This window comes from Bubalus bubalis, chromosome 4 (genome assembly GCF_019923935.1).
Source record: "Bubalus bubalis isolate 160015118507 breed Murrah chromosome 4, NDDB_SH_1, whole genome shotgun sequence".
Classification (NCBI taxonomy): Eukaryota; Metazoa; Chordata; class Mammalia; order Artiodactyla; family Bovidae; genus Bubalus; species Bubalus bubalis.
The window spans coordinates 21,754,237-21,773,411 of NC_059160.1; the positions used below are offsets into that span (position 1 = coordinate 21,754,237).

Consider the following 19,175-nt stretch of genomic DNA (forward strand, 5'->3'; position numbering starts at 1 on the left):
AGGGCCTTTCTCCCTCCCCACCTGTCTTCTCCGCCTCTCTTGTACCTTCATTGCCTCTATGGCTCCCATTGTGGGTACTCAGTCGCTCAGTCATGTCCCACTCATTGCGAACCCATGGACTGTAGCTCTCCAGGTTCCTCTGTTCATGGGATTCTCCAGGCAAGGATACTGAAGTGGGTTGCCATTCCCTTCTCCGAGGGATCTTCCGGACCCAGGGATGGGACCTGCATCTCTTGCGTTGGCAGGCAGATTCTTCACCCGTGAGCCACCTGACACCTCCCATTATTTTGTAATAGTTCTACCTTTCTCTTCTGAGTTTCCTCTGCCCCTTCCTCTTCCACTTCCCCTGCCTGAATCCTCAGCTGCAGCTGGGCAGGGCATCAGGGGCCCCACACTTGGGCTGCTGGGGCCAGGCTCCAAAGCACCTGACACCTGTCCCTCTCTTTTTTGTCTCTCTTCTGAGCTGCCACTCAGCCCCGATGATCCAGGGTGCTGGGTGTGGCTGGGGAGAATGGATCACTTGATTTCCACCCTGGCTGCGGTGTCCAAGAAAATGCCGGGTGCTCTGGCTTGACTGTTACCCTCGGGACACAGGTTCAGATTATGGAGGACTCGGCAGGGGGAGGGAGTCACCTTGGCCCTTCCCTACTTGATCTCTCATGACTTGAATGGTTGTCTGGTTGTACCTGCCGTCTCTTTCTGCCACAGTCGTGCTCCCTGGGTTATTGTGCTCTTCATGGTTTATCCCTCCTGAGAAAGCCCAAGGCTGCCTACTAAGAGTGGGGAGCGAGAAGAGAAGATGCAGGCTTCTGTGTCCTCTGTCTGTGTCTACTCAGCAGATCTGATGACTGTGATGCTAGGAGGTACTGGGGGGTGTTACTGGCATATCCCTTCTCTTTCACAGTGAGGATGGTAGCTGTAAACTTCAAGGGGTTTTGGAGCATCCTTCACCTCCTTCAGCCAGCCTGCCATGTCTATCAATGTTTACAAATCTGGTATACTGTGGTCAGCACCTTCCAGCCTCAGTCTACCATCTTCTCCACAATGAACTTGAGGGTGTCAGGGTCATGACTGTGGGCACGGTCGTCTGCAGTATACTGGAGCGTTGTGGTACCAGTGAGTGTTGTGAGCAGACAGACTGGGAAAGAGACCACAGCCAGGTGTGAGCCTTCTTTTCTCCAGAAGCTGCTCTGTGATTAGGACATTCACTTCAGGATGGAATAGACTCAGGCCGTCTGCAGTATACTGGAGCGTTGTGGTACCAGTGAGTGTTGTGAGCAGACAGACTGGGAAAGAGACCACAGCCAGGTGTGAGCCTTCTTTTCTCCAGAAGCTGCTCTGTGATTAGGACATTCACTTCAGGATGGAATAGACTCAGGCCATTCAGACAAAGCATGCCTGCTACTAATCTCATTCATTTATTCATTCCACAAGCAGTTACTGATTACCTGCACTATGCCAGGCACTTTGAAGTAAATAGAGTAGACCCAACTCCTTGCCCTTGTGGAGCTTGGAGTCTCCATAAAGAGAGAAAAGGAAATAATAAACTCCTGTACCAAATAGGCTGAGGTTTCTTTCATGGCTTTTGAATTCTGTACTATGACACATTCACTCCCCCCGACCCCGCCCTGCATCCCAAGAAAGCCGTAACTCTTGGTTTGCCGCTGAATGACTTTCACATATGGAGGCTCTTTTACCCTAGCGCTGCCTCTCCATAAAAAGTTATCATGATAAAATGCACTAACAAACAATGAACCGGCGCTCAGATTTTAATCCTTAACTAGTTCTGCTGTTAGACGAGCTGTTTGACTGTGAGTCAGTCGTCATAACACACAGTTTTCCTACCATGCAAGATGGCAATTGGGCAGGAGAATGTTTAACAGCCCTCTTACCTTGAAAATATTATGACCTCACCTAAGACATCATTTTCCCTACTTGGATCTGTTTCTTCCATACAGACATTTTAATGTTTTTTCTTGAGTAGACAGTTTCCTCATTGAGTCACAGCTGTGCTGTTCACCACTGTTTGGCCAGGCCCTGCTATGTGCCTAGCACATAAGCATCATAGCTAATATTTATTTATTGGGATGACTCTGTAGCAGGCACTGTGTGAAGTCCTTGATGGAAATTATTTTATTTATTCTCCCAGCAATCCTTGTAGATATTTTTTCTATATCCACATCACACATAAGGAATTTAGGGTTTAAGAGAATGTGAGCAAACTAACAAGGTCACCCAGTCAGCGAGAGAGTCGGGGTTCAAACTCAGTTCTGTCTGACTGCAGAGCCTGTGTGTCTGTGTGTGTGCTCATGTCCACATGAGTCATGTCCAACTCTTCTGGAAACCATGGGCCATAGCTGGCCAGGCTCCTCTGTCCATGGGATTCTCCAGGCAAGAATACTGGAGTGTGTTGCCATTTCCTTCTCCAGGGGATCTTCCCAACCCAGGAATTGAACCCACGCCTCCCAAGTCTCTTGCATTGACAGGCAGATTCTTTACCACTGCGCCACCGGGGCTCTTATCTATCCTGCCACGATGTAAGTATATTTACTATGTACCTTTTGGATGGATGGATGAGTTCAGGGTTAACACTTAGCCAGTATTCACTGATGTGGCCAGAGGGCTGGTTTCTGGCTGGAATCTGTTCTAACTGGGGGATCAGTTGTCGAATAGTTTGCATTTCTTGCTTGGATAATGGATGGATGAGTAGATGGATGGTTGGCTGGATACCCACGTAGAGAATTATCCGATATAGAACTGTAGCAGGGCACTGCTAGCCTTAAAACATAGTCAGTCATTAGGTGATGGATTTAGGTTTCATGGTGATAGTTTTGTCTGAGTGCTACTCTCTGAGCAGCCTGACGTTAGGGCCCTCCTTGGCATCTGCATTGGCCCTCTCGTAACACCACTGGTTCCCACATCTGGAACGAATCCTCCAGTTCCCAGGCTCTTGCCATCTGTCCTCAGCTGGGACTTTCCACGAGAGGCTGAGCTGCCTGCCTCTCTCGTGAGTTCCAAAACTCAGCTGCCCGTTGTGCTGTTTGAGAAACATCTCCTGATGCTTCTAGGTTGGTTGCGGCTGGGCTGTACACTTGAGGATGCCTCCCAGCTGGGTTTCCAAGCTGAAAAGAAAATAAATCTTCTGACAAGGGAATTTGGTTATTGCTGTTCAAATCTGGGATTCCAGACAATTCCCAGTGGAATGCTCATGGAAAGTACGGGGAAGAATCCAAGAGCCAAGACAGCAGCGGGACATTTATGGTATTGCTAGTTCGAAAGCGTTTTTAGCTGCTTGTTTTAAAGAGACACTCACCAGCCTGGTATGCCTCCAGTGGCTTCTTTTCTCCCTTTATCCTCATTGATCTCCAGATAAATCCTCTCTCTCTTTTAACCCTTCCGTTTCCTCCTTTCTGAAATCGATATCTAGACTTTCCTGGTTAAAAGGGAAGGCGAGGATCGTAATATTCTTGTAAGGTTCTTGTATGGTGGGTTTCTCACCATTTTGTTCTGCAAACACAGGGCCAAATGGAAGACACAGTGTGACCAATTAGGAAGCTGTTAAGAAGTAGAAAGTAATGCCTTTTCCTCTTACTTGCCTGTGTTTAAAAAAAAAAAAAAAAAACAGACAGTGATAAATAGGGCAACCTGTTAAATAGTGATTCTAGAGAACTTGATAGGGGCAGGCAGGGCAGTTTGGGCCCAGGAGAGGAGGGGAGCCCAGAGGAAAAGGGCTTGCCTGCCATCCTTGTCTGGCCTCCTGACCCCCACTCCCCACTCCCTTGCAGGAGTCCTCCAGCAGCTTCTTGGAACTTCCCTGCTGCACCAGGAAGCAAACACAAGTGTGTTTATTGAAAAGACAGAAAGATATTTTTTTCCCCTTCCTTCCGTCTAAGGTATTAAAAAAAAATTTTTTTTTAAGCTTGAGGCTAGAGGAGCTGAAGTGTGACAATTAGAGCAGGTAGACGAAAATGAAAAGTTCCATTCTTTAAAGGGGACATAATCCTTTAATGAGTCTGTGCTAAGTCCCTTCAGTCATGTCCAACTCTTTGCAACCCCATGGACGGTAAACTGCCAGGCTCCTCTGTCCATGAAATTCTCCAGGCAAGAATACTAGAATGGGTTGCCATTTCCTTCTCCAGGGGATCTTCCCAACCCAGGGATTGAACCCAAGTCTCTAATATCTCCTGCACTGCAGGTGGATTCTTTACCATTAGCACCACCTGGGAAGTCCCCAAACCTTTCATGATACCTTGAAAAAACTCATAGGACCATGGTGCCCCCGAGAGTGGCTGGACAAGGCCAGTTTTGATTCTCTGAGCAGTGAAGGGCCTCATTGGACCCTCATGGTGTGAAGGAGAGATTCTTTCTAGTTTGTCTGCCCAGGGGTCACTTTTTTTTTTTTCTAAATTCATGGGTGGTGGGTGGCAAGGAGGACAGCAGAGATACCTTATGGGCTGGTGCCAGCCCTGTGACATACTCAGCCTCAAATCACGATGTCCAGGGCCACCTAAGTGGTCACAAAGCATATATTTCAGATCTATGGGGCAGAATTGAAATCACTAAATGCCTTTACTTTATTAAATTCCTTTTCACATAATCATCTTGCATTTAGTTGACATGATCACCTCTAATCACAGGCTGAGGTGATGCCGTCTGCCTAGAGTCTCTGCCTTCCCTGGTGCCAATTTGCTCTTGTAAAATTCCTGTGGTTGATATTTAAAAATCAGAACCCAGGGCTCATTCATCACATTGAATCGGGTTATGGTGTATGATGTTGCAGGTTAATAAATAGCCGTAATAGCCACTCAGAGTTTTCTAGCATCAGAACACCAGAAATAGTCCCTTAGCTCTCTCCTTCCTATGCTTGTGAATCTTCCAGAACTCTTACATTAAGGCTCCTACTTGCGTGTGTTTAATAATTTAATTTAATGCCTTCCTATGGAAACGTTCCCTGGTTGCTCACCCTCTTTGGCGATTTTGCACTCTCAGCAGAGTGTTGGAGTGTCAGAGAGTCATGTGACATGCAGCACCCAGTTAGAGCCAGGGAGTGAAAGGAGATGCTGTGTCTCTCTTAGTTACTGAGTGGAGCAACCAACAATTTTATATACTTTCAAGCTCTTCCCTGTCCCAGAGAAGAGGCAAAAAATGAGAATTAAGTATAATCATAGTTAGCGTTTTACACTATTGTAAGTAACAAAACATGTTCGTATATATGGTCTCATTTAATCATGCAGCCCTCCTAGGTGTTATTAATCCTATTTTATTGATTAGATTACCGGGGCTCGGATAGTTTTACTGAATACGGCGCCTGAAGAATCTGATGTGATTTCTGTTCCCAAAGTCACCACTTAGCCTTTTGGGGAGAAAACATGATGACAGAGTGTCACAGACGTGAAAGCAGAGGCAATGCTGACCTTTGGTGTCTGGGCGGCTGTGGGTGTGGGGACTCGGGGCAGCGAGGGCTCTAGGAATGCACTAGCCCGTTCATTGGTGCTGATCCTCCAGCAGGCTGGCTTCTGGCAGGAACAGGCGCCTGTCCTGATGGATAATCATTTTGGTTTTTCTCACCCGTTTCTCCTGCTCCTCCCTCTTTACTGTCCTGTGAGCTGAGGTTAAAGACCAGTATCTCTCTTGCCACTAGAAGAACAGCGCTAGCCACAGAGGACTCACCCAAGTCCACAACTTCCCTGGCATTTCATCAGGAGTTACCTCTCGGGATCAGGGCTCACTGCTCTTTCTGAGTTTCTCAGTGAAAAAGCATAGCAATAGAAAAGACTTGGGCTGGGACAGACGCAAGAGACTGGCCTCCCAGGGCTGCCTCTGTTAGATGAGTTCCCCTCTCCAAGACTCAAATTGCATAACACACCTACTGATGAGGGTTTCTTTTTAAATCTTTATCCCTAAATACTTCTGTGTATTTTTCTAAGAACAAGGGTATTCTCTTACATAATCACAGTATGATTATCAAAATCCAGAAAATTTTTTGAAATATATTAATTTCAGATGTACAGGAATTCAATATATGTATATATTGTGAAATGATCATAATAATCTGAAAAGGGAACGTGTTAATTGCTCAGTCATGTCTGACTCTTTGTGACCCCATGGACTGTAACCCATCAGGCTCCTCTGTCCGTGGGATTCTCCAGGCAAGAGTACTGGAGTGGGTTGCCATGCCCTCCTCCAGGGGATCTTCCTAACCCAGGGATCGAATCTAGGTCTCCTGCATTGCAGACACTCTTTACCACTGAGCCACCAGTGAAGCCCATAATAAATCTAGTTAAGATCTGTTACCACATGTAGTTTCTCTTGTGATGAGAACTTTTAAGATCTGCTCTCTTAGCAACTTTTGTTTTTCAAGGGTTTAAAATATTTTTTTTTAATTGAAATAGAGTTGATGAGTGTTTCCTATACGTATCAGAGGTAGTTTGCGTGTAGCACCTAGCGCAGTGCCTGGCGAACAGTGACCACAAACTCACTGAGAGCTCTATTTCAGTTTTCACGGCTAGTGAATCGCCTGTTTAGGAGGGACATCCTCCCTTTCAAGGGCGGAGAGGAGCATGGATGTGCTTGCTTGCTTCATTAAAGAAAGGTCCTGGAGTTCTGCCTGCATGTTCTGAGGCTATTTCCCGAAGTCACAATGTAAATGAGGTCTATTTTCTAACCCGGTGATTCCTGGGAACTTGGTTCTGCCCTGGGGCACTCCACTCCAGGGCCTTGACCATTCCCACACTGCAAGTGTACTTCTGTCTGAAACTACTTTCTTTCCTTGCCTGGATCTGTCATCTTTTTCTTCAACCGTCCCCACTCTCCTCCCCAGACCCAGCAGATCCTCCCTGTCCTCAGCCAAATGTCAGGGCTCCCCAGATGCCTGTGGTGTGCTGTGACGTCACTGGCAGAGTTGAGGCAAGGACACAGAGAAGGATTTCCTTCTCAGTATCTCGACAAAGCAGTCGTGACTTCTAACAACGATGGCCAGCCACCGGCATTTTCTGTTGTGTTTCCCGCAAGCCTTCTTTGGGGGCCTTTACTTTCTAGTTTCAAATGCTTGAAGGCTTTCTGCTTTTCCAGCCTCGTGGGGTCCTGGGTAGCTACTTCAAAGAGCTCGAAGAGAAAAAACAGGCCACAACAGAACAGCCAGGATGCTTTTGGAAGGGAAATTTCCTTTTTGGGTTTGCTGTCTGCAAGAATTTCCGATGCAGGCAGACATTAATTCCTAGCTCCATGCTTCCTGATAAGGAAGCAACTTCAATAAATGCAGCTATTTATAGATGTCTTTTTTTAAAAAAAAGAAAAAAAATATATAACCAGAGGTCTATTGACCTTTTCTTTCGCTTCGCATTTCATGCCGTGCGCTCCGTGTACATTTAAGGCAGTTCCTCTGGCAAACGCTCCAACACAGTGGCTCTCTGGTCCTGCAAGGAATGGGGGAAGGGCTCTCACTGTCGTTGAAATTTTGAAGTAAACATCAGAAGCCTCTGGCTGTGGGTTGTCCTTACCTGATGCTGTGGGTTATTTACCATGAGAGAGATACAGAGATACCTGGCTCCATTCTACACCCAGTGTTGAATGTTTATGACAGATTAAGTGAGAGAGCCGTCTAAAAAGCAGAGCCGATGGGAACCAGTCTGTTCTATGAATAGACTTGAACAACAGGAAATAAGAAATGTTATTTCCATTTCTTCTATGTCCCTTCTCCCATCTCCCCTTGGATCTTCCCCACTATCTGTACCACTGTGATCTTTCTCTTGGTATTTTCGGGGGTTCTGCAGATTGACGGCTCCCTGTCCATCATCCTCACATCTGTCTACCTAACACTTGCTGGCTGGTCTGATAAAGATTTAACGTCACGTTGGCTCAGATGTGCTCGGCCTAGGTTCCTCCCCACCTCCTCTATGTTATCACAAAGCATATTGATTGGGCCAAGTCTGTACAAATGTAAGCAAGTTTCCATCATCAAGTAACAGGTATTTTTTTTTCCCCCATTTGCTTCATGCCTGAGTTCACAGAAGCTCAGACTCTTGGAGTTTCTTTCTTTCTTTGTTTTTGGCTGTGCCGGGTCTTTGTTGTGGTGCACGGGCTTCTCAACGCGGTGGCTTTTCTTGTTGCAGAGCATGGGCTCTAGGGGCACAGGCTTCAGTATCTTCTCGCACCAGGGATCAAATCTGTGTCTCCTGCATTGGCAGGCAGATTCTTGACTACTGAGCCACTAGGTAAGCCCCCGCTTGGAGTTTCTGACATGACTTTGTGTGGTTTATCTTTATGTATTTCCAGAGGTCAGTGTTACCAAGGACCATTGAGTGTTGCTGATTTCACTTGTTACCATCAGAGGATTCTGGTTCGGTAACCTGAAGCATCCATGTGTGTTTTTTTTTGGGGGGGGAGGGGGGGCAGGGGCTGATTTTTCTGGTGTCTTCTGAAGGAAGATAGGGTAGGATTTGAGAGATTTAAGCAATCCCTGTCCCTAACCACATGCTGACTATAAATTCCCAAGAATAATTAGTCACCCCACCCCAATATTTACTGCTCCCAGCTTGGGTAGCTGGACTGAACCCCATTCTTCTGAAATTAGTCCTTGTTTCCTCTAGATCATAAATAGTTATTGTTCAGTCACTAAGTTGTGTCTGACTGTTTGCGACCCTATGGACTGCAGCACATCAGACTTTCCTGTCCTTCACTATATCCTGGCGTTTGCTTAAATCCATTGAGTTGGTGATGCCATCCAACCATCTCATCCTCTGCCGCCCCTTCTCCTTTTGCCTTCAGTCTTCCCTAGCATCAGAATCTTTTCCAATGAGTCGGCTCTTTGCATCAGCTGGCCACAGTATTGGAGCCTCAGCTTCAGTCCTTTCAAGATCATGCATAGAAATAGCCTCAAATGGGGCATTAAGATTTCAATCCTAGAAATGCAGACCACATGTGTGGATCCTGGATTAAGAGCTCTGGGTATGTGGTGGGTACAGATAGGATGCCTGCAAGGAAAATCCTCACCCATGCAGGGCTATGCAGAGAACATGTTGTTTGATCAGTTTCTGCTGGGGCTGGATTATCTGAGCTGGAGTAGGAGCTTTCACTATAGTGGTTCACTTCAAACAAGAAGGGGAAGGTTTGCAAGGGGGTAGATAACAGTCACTTTTTAAAAAGAAAGATACCTAGGTAAGTGTTGGCAAACAGCATGCTCTTAAAAAATATTAGAGGGCTATCGGGTATTTATGTAGCTCTACTTGGCACCCCACGCCAGTACTCTTGCCTGGAAAATCCCATGGATGGAGGAGCCTGGTAGGCTGCAGTCCACGGGGTCGCTAAGAGTCGGACACGACTGAGCGATTTCAGTTTCACTTTTCACTTACATGCATTGGAGAAGGAAATGGCAACCCACTCCAGTGTTCTTGCCTGGAGAATCCCAGGGATGGGGGAGCCTGGTGGGCTGCCATCTATGGGGTCGCACAGAGTCGGACACGACTGAAATGACTTAGCAGCAACTTTATTTTGTTTCATTTGTTTATTTATTTGGCTGTGTCGGGTTTTGGTTGTGGCACTCAAGATCTTCATCGTGTCACGGGGGCTTCTCTAGTTGTGTGCTCTCTCTGGAGCACGTGGGCTCAGTAGTTGCGGCACTTGGGCTTTTCAGTGGCCCCCTGGCCTGTGGCATCTTAGTTCCCTGACCAGAGATCGAACCTGTGTCCCCTGCATCAGAAGATGGATTCTTAACCGCTGGACCCCCAGGGAAGTCCCTGTAGCTCCACTTTAGAAGTAACAGGGTTAGGGTTTACCCATTTGTTTTCCAAGAGTGGCTTACCTTTGCAAATCAGTTTCTTTTTTTGTCATCACCCCCCACCTTACAGTTTATAAATGCTTTGATTTTCATAGGAGCCATTCTGAGGTCGACTGTGTATGAGATACCACCTTAGGGAATCTGTTGCAATAGAGTGTGGAATGAGAAATCGTTGTCACTACTGCTTACTGAACACTTTCTCAGTGCCAGAAACTTTATGTATATTATTCTGAATAATCTCTAATACTGCATGGTAGATGTCTGTCTGGTTTGTGTCTGAGTGGTGCATCACTTGCTAGAGTTCACACAGAGAAAGTGGACAAGCCACAATGTGAATCCAGATCTGATTCCAAAACCCAGGCTTGTATTCACTTCACCATGTTGCTTCATAAAAAATACTAGGAACTGTTGAAAATCATTTCCCTCTAGCTGTTGGTTAGAAAGAGAAAATGCAGACTTACAGGTTGATTTTATTTTTTCTAATTTAGGCAAAACTTATATAAATTGCCAACAAGAAATCCCAAAGGAATAAAATCAGAGACAGACACTAAATCATCTTTTGAACTTAGAAGAAGATAAACTTTCAAATTCACCAGCCTCTTTGTAGACTGGTATCTGTAACTTATTTTCAGGTGTCAATAAAGGCTGGAGTGTTAAAAACAAAATGAAGTGAAAAGAGGTTCCTGTTGTTCACAATTTTCCATCTTTTTAAAAGTGATAATCTGCCTTGCAGATTATTGTTCAACAGTAGAAATGTTGATGGGCTTACGAATGAAAACATTTCACTTCCTAATGCTTTTCGTTAATCTCACACGCTTCTTCAGAAAAGTTGTCTGGCCTGTTATGTCTTGGGTTTTACCCTCATGACCTGCATTCCAGGAAGCTCTATTGCAGAGTCACAGAGCAGTGGACGCCCTTGACAGGGGTCAGCCCTCCCAGCGTTGGCCCAGTGTGGTCAGTAGTAGGTGGGGTTGTCTTTAACACTTCACTCTTCCTCCCAGGGTCATCATTTCCTCACCCTGTGTATGTAACATCCCTGGGTTCTTCCCAGCTTAACCACTTTTTTTTTGTTCTTTAATTCCAGAAGAGAAATACAAGGCGTATCAGCAGTGGCGCTTTATCTATAAAATGCTCATGATTATTCACTTGATTTCATGTGCTCAACATCACATTTTAGTGCAGATGGTGGTATTTTAATGACGCAGGAAATTGTCTTCGGCTTTGGCTGTGATGATTTTGTGAGGATGTTCTCCTGCAAAGAAATTTGGAAATTCAACTCCCCGACGCTGAAGGGTGCTTCCCCACGCTGCCCATGCTGAGATCAGTTGATGCTTTTGTGGGTTGGGAACCCGAGCCAGCTCGTGGGCTTTGCAGGTCTCCTGAAGGCTGCCTCAGCCACTTGCATCTTCCCTTGGTTCCCAGGACCTCAGAGTAGAACTACAGGCCCACTCCCCTGTCCTCCAACCACCCCCACCCCGACCCCATTCTGGCCTGAGAATCGGCTGTGAGCCTGGCTCTTGGCCCACTGCATTACACACAGGTGTGACTTCTGGTAATTACCTCCTTGACCCCAATTGCGTGATTTGTGGGAATCCCCTCAGCAGCTAGGGGCACGTCTGCCTTTCCTGTAACCTGTACAAATGATGGACTCGCTGTGCTCCCTCTCTCGGTGGCGTCCATTGGGTTTCAGGCTTTCCAGATTGGCCACGCTCCCCTTCTTCTGCTGGTCCCACTGCACATGCACAATTAATTCCACATTAATAGTGGGAGTGGGGAAGCCTAGTTGGCCAGGGAATGGAGGCTTTCAGCTTCTCCAGTGAAAGCTTTCATGCTGAGCTTTAATGTATATTTCTATTCACACAGCTCAGCAGAGAGAATCCGTGACACTTAGACCATCCCCTGAGTATGAAAGCTCACACCCAAGAAACTATTTCTAAATGGAACCCCTGTACCAGTTACTCGAATCCTCTGCTCATTGCCACAGGCTGTGAAAAGGGGGTGTAGGATGAGGGAGAAAAGAATCAGCGGTGCTGATTCGTGAACAAAGCTGACGAGGGGTTTTATTTTGCTTCCTTCAGTAGCTCTCGAGTCACCAACATTGAGAGCTCTTTGCAGGGAAACAAATATAAGCCGATGATCTGGTGCCAGCCCTCTTGGGGACATGAAACGACTCTTTCTCCTCACGAGCCTGACTTGAGGAAGCAACTGTGTGGCCAAGCAGGTTCGCAAACCTGTTGTTCTGATGATGAGCTGGAGGGTTCATCTGTCTTGGGCGTATTTTCCTGGTAGATGACAACCAAGGGGAAGGAGGATAAATTGCTTCTCTTTCTTTTTTCACTCTGATTCCTTGCACAGCGCTGTTCTCACAGCTCTGAACTCTCACACTTACTCTTTTCACTTCTCCTGTGAAGTGGCCGTGAGGTTGGCTCGCGAAATCCCCACCCGGACAGACAGCAAGCTTATGTTCCCCTGTTTGCAGTTCCGCCCCGTGTGGTGGGGGCCACTTGCTGATCTTACAGTCTGACTGTGATTCAACGGTTCACCCAGATATTTGGGGTTTACTTTTAGGAACACGAATCTAGAAATTCCCTGAGAGAGAGACACCCCACTTGAGAGTCATGGGTTAATCTTCCTCGTGTTCTCTGATGGTGCTGAGAGGAACTTCAGAGACCCACAGAAATCTGAACAGGTGTGAAATGTGTTTGGACTTTATAAAAGAAGAATTTTTTTTTTATCTTTTGATTCCTTAGCAAAGAAGAATTTCACTTCAGATAAATCCAAATGAGTGTGCATGTGTGTTTGAGTGTGTATAGGGGAGGATGGGAGGCTTCCCAGGTGGCACTGGTGGTAAAGAACTTGCCCGCCAATGCAGGAGACGTAAGAGACAGAGGTTCAATCCCTGTATTGGGAAGATCCCCTGGAGACGGGCATGGCAACCCACTCCAGTATTCTTGCCTGGAGAATCTCACAGACAGAGGAGCCTGACAGGCTACAGTCTATTGAGTTACAAAGAGTTGGACATGACTGAAGCAACTTAACACGCACACACTAAGGGGTGGGGGAGTTTGGTTGGAAACTGTCTCAAAGCTAATACTCCAGACATCTGCTTATTGGAGCTTCTGTGATGACTCCTACCACTCAGAGGGATCCAGGGAATGAAATTAAACAAGTACAACTGGGCATTGTCGCGTTGGCATTGTACATTCAGCTGGGTAGCCATCTCTCATCTGCTGCTCCTTTGTTTGCTGAAGGAGTATTGAGATTCAGAAAGAGGCTGCCTTCTGCACTTATATTGTCCAGACAGCACTACTCTGACTCCAGAACTGAGGGCTTATCATTGTCTGTGAACAGGGCCCATGTTATGCTTTAGAAAGTGTGATCATCAGCTGCCGTGGGATAAGAGTGCCTCGAACTTGAATATCTCCCAAGATGAACTCCTGTGGTACCTGAAATTCTTCTAAGATATATTCCTTTGGATCAAGCATTTTTTCCACCTAGCTCCACTTTTTTTTTTTTTTTTAACTTATTTGGATACTTTGGGTCTCAGTTGTATCATGTGAGATCTTTCATTGTGGCATACAGACTCTCTAGCTGTGGACCATGGGTTTAGTTGTTCCCTGGCATGTGGGATCTTAGTTCCCTGACCAGGGATCAAACCCAAGTCCCCTGTATTGCAAGGTGGATTCCTAACCACTGGACCACCAGGGAAGTCCTGGTGGTCCACTTTTAAAAGTGAGTAATTGTGATAGCACATGATACGTTGGATTGAGGTAGTTGATACCTGACATCCTTGATGTCTTAATGAAAATTAGTTTAACAAATCTCTTGAATCTTTTAAACTAGACAATCCATGGTCAGATCCATGGTCAGCACAGAAGGTCAAAGTGAGGGATCTGAGTTGGAAATAAACCCCATGATTTTGCTGGGGGCTGGCTTTCCCCATGGAGGAGACTAAATAAGATTAGATGGAAAATCCAGATCCCTAGATTTAGACAAAACATTGTGAACCTGGATCTGTGAGACCAAGATGAATCATCTGATGCTTCTTATGTCTAGCTGTTGGTCTCAAGACGTTGCCTGAATCTTTATTAGCTGAACAATTTGAACCTCTCTAGCTCACTGTCAGCGTGAGAAGGTGTAAGTCATCTGCGTTTTCTTAAGAGGAGTAGTGAACTTGGAGATGTAAGTCTAGATCCTTAAGCCTTTCAACCATTCTTACCAGAGTGTCTCTGAGACTCTGGGATGACTAAATCATTGATTGCATATGTATAAGGGAGCTGTTAATCCAAGGCTGAAGTTGAAGGGCCAGGAACACCTTGGATTGTGTGGAAATTGAAGCAACTGGCCGAGCTGGGTGGCTTCTACGAGGAGTGGGCATTTGGCTTTGGGAGAAAGAGTCTTCAGAGCATTCCATATGGAGCAGTAACTTCATTTATTGAGTGCTTACGGTAGGCACTTTTCACATGTATTATATTATTTAATCCTCACAACAGACCTATGAACTGAGTTTTATTGCCCTCACTTTACTGATGAAAGGTCAGGTTTAAAGAGGTTACAGAACTTGGCCGAAGTTACAGAGCCGGTAGGTGGCCTAGCAGGTCAGACCCTTCTCTTTACACCTCTCCTCTCAGTCTGAGCCAAAGACTGAGTCTCTAGACCATTCTCTTAAAGAACTTGAAAAATGGTGTTGGATCCCCCTCTGTGATCCAACTGTGGTTAAAACCTCATAAATTTTAGAAAAACAGAATAACTCACTAAACTAGAATCGTAAATTCACTCCTCAGAAAACATCCACCGCAACCTCAAACCTCAGGGTTAATATATTCAGATTTCAGTGGGCTATAGGAGTCTTGCTAGTCCCTTAAATATCTCTCTGTTTCCTGGTAAATAATATCCCTTACCGATTCCTGGCACATGAATAGCGTAACCAGATCAGATCCTATGACTCTGCCATTCAAGTTCAGTCTGAAGTACAGAGTGAAAATCCAGGATTGCCTTAGTTCCTCCTCTGCTGTCTCTCTTTGTCCTGTCTCTTGTGATAGTTTGAAGTTCATTATCACTCCCTCGTTTTGTTCTTTAGGTCTCTGTGTCGTTTTCCTTTTCACAACTTTTTTCTTTTAATGAAATAATTTGAAATGGAAAATTAAAAACTTAACTGTGAGTCTGGCAGTTTTCTGTTAATGCCTCTGTACTAAGAAGCTTCATAAAATATTATATATTATTCTTCACTTCAGCCCAGCTGCTCTGGGTGCTTACCCACTGAGTCATTCACAGTATGTCTGAGAGATTAATTTTTATAAGGCTGTGGTTTGGGATCTTTTCTCCCCTTCCATGTTTTACTTTAAGTCCTCACCGGGAAAGTTTGTGTAGGAAAAAAAAAAAAACCTACCACCCTTGATAAAAGGTCATTTGTCAATATACGTGCTTTAGGAACTGTAATTGGCTGTTTTATTTTTGTGTACCCTCTTGGTTTGAAATACTGCCATCTTTCTACCAGAACTCTAAAATGTGTGTGGGCTTGAGGACAAGAATGGGTGCTTTGTGTTGAAGTCTGTTGTGTGAAGTAGGTACATCTTCATAGATGATTTTCTTTCTTTTTTTTTTTTTTTTTTTGAGTTTGCGCTTTTTGGAAGAAGTGGATTAAATACATAGTACATCAAATTCTACTTTAAATAATCCTGTGCAAACAGTGCAAACTCCGTTCCCTTTTCAGATTAGCCCCTTCCATTGATTCAAATAAAAATTGTGCAGGTGCAGAATTTAAAAAATTAAATAATTCAGTAAAGCTTACGGTGAAAAATAATCAGAGATGCCTATTTCTTGATGAAAGTCACAGCCACGATTCCCTCTTGGAGAATTAAAGCTCCGGGTGTGACACAGGGTGGTGGGGTTACAGGGCTCAGGAGAAGGAGGAAGATGGGGTGCCAGGGTTCATTTCAGTGGGGTCCCCACCCCCTGGGGGAGAGCCACACTGTTTATTCCAGCAGCCCAGCCGCCGCCAGCCAGCCAGGGGTGTTTTCGGGACTCAGCTGCCAAAATTTCTTTAAGCAGCTCTGCTCAAAGGCATATGCTGGGCTCACTTCTGAGGGAAATTTCCTTTTTGGGGAAGTTGAAGCAAAGGAATTTCCTGTGTGGGCAGACAGAGCTTCCTGACTTGAAGGCTTCTTGGAAGGGAAACAGTTTCATAATGAAATGACAAATTAAAGACATACCAGCCGGGTTCACTTCAAAACAGCTATTGAGAGCGCAGGCAAAGCCCTATTATACTCCCTCACAGAACAAAAATAAATCCCATCCTGACAGGTTTCTGTATGCTGGATTATATCCGTCCCCCCACACCTTCCCTCACAGCCCTCAGCATCTCCCTTCCTCCCACCCCCGCCATTAGTCTCTATCTTTAACAGGCTCTGAGCAGCCAGCCAGGAGGCTGGGAGCATCGCTAGCCGCCTTGCTTTGTGGCTTCACCCAATCCTAACCAACATGGAGGCCTTATAGGTTCTGTGAGAGCCCCAGGCTGCCAAGAAATGACCCCTTTACTTCCCGCTTTGACACAAAGCGATAATTGAAAGGGTCTTCAACCATGGGGTTAAAAAACAAAAAAACAAAAATCATTTCCTCAGGCTGGCCTTTACAATCTTGTAGGCAGTAAATGTAAGTGTTCTTCTGGTCCTTGGAGCTGGGTCTCAAGTCTGGTTTGTTGAAGAAAATTAGGGTCTGTGTTGGGCAGATGATGTTCTTATAACCTGAACTTATAATTTCATGTAGTTAAATTATATAATTTTATGTATATGTATATATATGTTTATGTATAATTTTATGTAGTCAGCCAGCATTTTTTTTTTTAATTGCCTTGAATATGCCTTATGCATTAAGTTTCTTCTTTGGTGGAACAGACTAGGAAAAGGAACAATGGCAGTATTATCTGAAGTCATTATTAATTGGTGGCCCAGAGGTTAAAGCGTCTGCCTGCAATGCGGGAGACCCGAGTTCAATCCCTGGGTCGGGAAGATCCCCTGGAGAAGGAAATGGCAACCCACTCCAGTATTCTTGCCTGGACAATCCCATGGAGAGAGGAGCCTGGTAGGCTACAGTCTACGGGGTCGACATAACTGAGCTACTTCACTTCACTTCTTCACTTTAATTAAGTAGAAAAGGTGCAGATTTTGGAATCACATATCAAGCACCAGCTCTAACAAGAGACAGCTAGCAGTTGGGATGAGTCCATTTAACTTCCTGGCCTCAGTTTCCTTATCTCTGAAGTGGGTACAGCAACACCCGTTTCACCTTGTTGTGAAGAAATTGAATTAGTCGCTCAGTTGTGTCCGACTCTTTGAGACCCCATGGAGCCCACCAGGCTCCTCTGTCCATGGAATTCTCCAGACAAGAATACTGGAATGGGTTGCCATGCCCTTCTCCAGGGGATCTTCCCAACCTGGAGATCAAACCCCCGTCTCCCACATTGCAGGCAGATTCTTTACCATCTGAGCCACCAAGGAAGCCCGTTGTGAAGAAATGAGGAATTGTGTTTTCAAAAACACTTCATACATTTATCTGAAGCCTTGGCCAAATATTAATAGCACTTATTCTTTAGTCACTATTGGGATCTTCAGGGATTGAAATACAATATTGGGTTGAAACAGCAGAACTGTAGAATTTGTAGGTCAGTTTGGCAGATGTTTACTAGAGGTCTTCCGTGTGTGCAGCATGCTTGGGCTCTGTGGGGAGGAATCAACAAAGTGTGAAGTGTAGAGAGGTCATGTGGTGTAGCAGAAAGAATCTTGAACTTGGGATCAGGAGGCCAAGGTTCAATCCTGGCTGCCACCCAGTGCTCGGTGTCTCAGGGTGAACTGTTTAACCTTTATGAGACTCCATTGCTCATCTCTAAACTTAGAGGAACTCAAACTCTATGACTTTAATAAGTTCTGTCTGCTCTGACATTGTCTGATCAATTTTAAGAGGCCCCTGCCTTTTGCTGATAGGATTTATTCTGGAGAGGAAGGAAGAAATACTCCCTGTATAACTGATGAAGAAACTTGCTCAAGAAGCTAGATAATTAGTGTATATAATGTAAACAAAAAAAACCTGGGGCATGCCAGATATGTCAGCAATAGCAATTCGTTTGTGTGTATGTAGGTAGGGGGGCAGTGTTTCTGAGTGAATAATGACTTGAAAATGACTAGGGTTGTGGGTTGAAGGTGGCTGTTTTCTTAAGAGAACTTGTCCCAGGATTTTGGTTTACCTTCTCCCAGCTGCTCTGGGGGATACTCGGCTTGTTTCCAAATGGTTGTTTGTTTAAGCCGTTCCCATTGTGGATATCCTTGTCCAAAGAGCCTTCCAGGATAGAGGGTGTGATGCTGACTGGTCCTGCCAATTAGGTTTTATGATGTGCTGATGTGTATTCATTTTAGGGCTGCCACGTTATTCTTCCTCTCATCTTACATTTGTATGAGTGAAGAACTATTACTGATTTTGCCTCAAAACAGTCTTTTCAGTACCTTTTTTTTTTTTAACTTTTTATTTTCTTTTGGGAGTATAGCCAATTCACAATGTTGTGATAGTTTCAGGTGGATAGCAAAGGAACTCAGCCATGCACATACATGTATCCATTCTCCCCTAAACTCTCCTCCCATCCAGGCTGCCACATAACACTGAGCAGAGTTCCCTGTGCTCTACAGTAGGTCCTTGCTGGTTATCCATTTTAAATACAGTGGTATGTACATGTCCATTCCAAACTCCCTAACCATCCCTTCTCTACATCCTTCCCCTCTGGCAATCATAGGTTTGTCCTCTAAGTCTGGGAATCTGTTTCTAGTTTGTAAATAAATTCATTTGTATGATTTCTTTTTAGATTCTGAATATAAGGGATGTAGTAGGAAATTTCTCCTTCTCTGTCTGAATTTTACACATTATGACAATCTCTAGGTTCCATGCATGTTGCTACAAACGGCATTCATTCTTTTTCGTGACTGAGTAATATTCCATCGCATGTATGTACCACATTTTTTTTTTATCCTTTCCTCTGTCAGGGGAAACTTGGGTTAATTCCATGTCTTGGCTTTTGTAAACAATGCTGCAGTGAGCATTGGGGTCAGCACTCATTTTTGATTTGACAAAACCAAGTGCTAGAAAAACTAGATACCATGCAGATGACAGTTGTAAAATGGTGACAAGTTGAGCCTTGAGTCAAAAGAGCTGATGTTTACTGAGTGTGTACTGTGTGTTACTGGAGCTTTAGTAAATCATCTCATTCCTGTTATTCTGCCAACAAGCCTGAGAGGTAGGTGATAATATGTTCATTTTATAGATTCAGAAACTAGGGCTTTGAAACGTTAGTAACTGGCTCCAGGATACAGAACTGGTTGGTGATAGAGTCAGACTTTGAATGCAGATCTGTCTGCTC

At 45.0% G+C, this 19,175-nt stretch overlaps 1 protein-coding gene across 5 annotated transcripts in view; it reads left to right on the forward strand.

The window, feature by feature from the left end:
- The window catches only part of ETV6 (ETS variant transcription factor 6), a 289,838-nt gene that overhangs the window by 124,113 nt on the left and 146,550 nt on the right, over positions 1-19,175 (forward strand). The window contains exon 1 of one of the 5 annotated variants that reach the window (XM_045165307.1): positions 2,363-2,537. The exons of the other annotated variants lie outside the window; for them this stretch is intronic. Within the exon in view, the coding sequence (XP_045021242.1) occupies positions 2,378-2,537 (160 nt within the window). The 5' untranslated portion in view covers positions 2,363-2,377. Of the gene's footprint in view, positions 1-2,362; positions 2,538-19,175 lie in introns of those variants that run through there. 5 annotated transcript variants of the gene reach the window in all.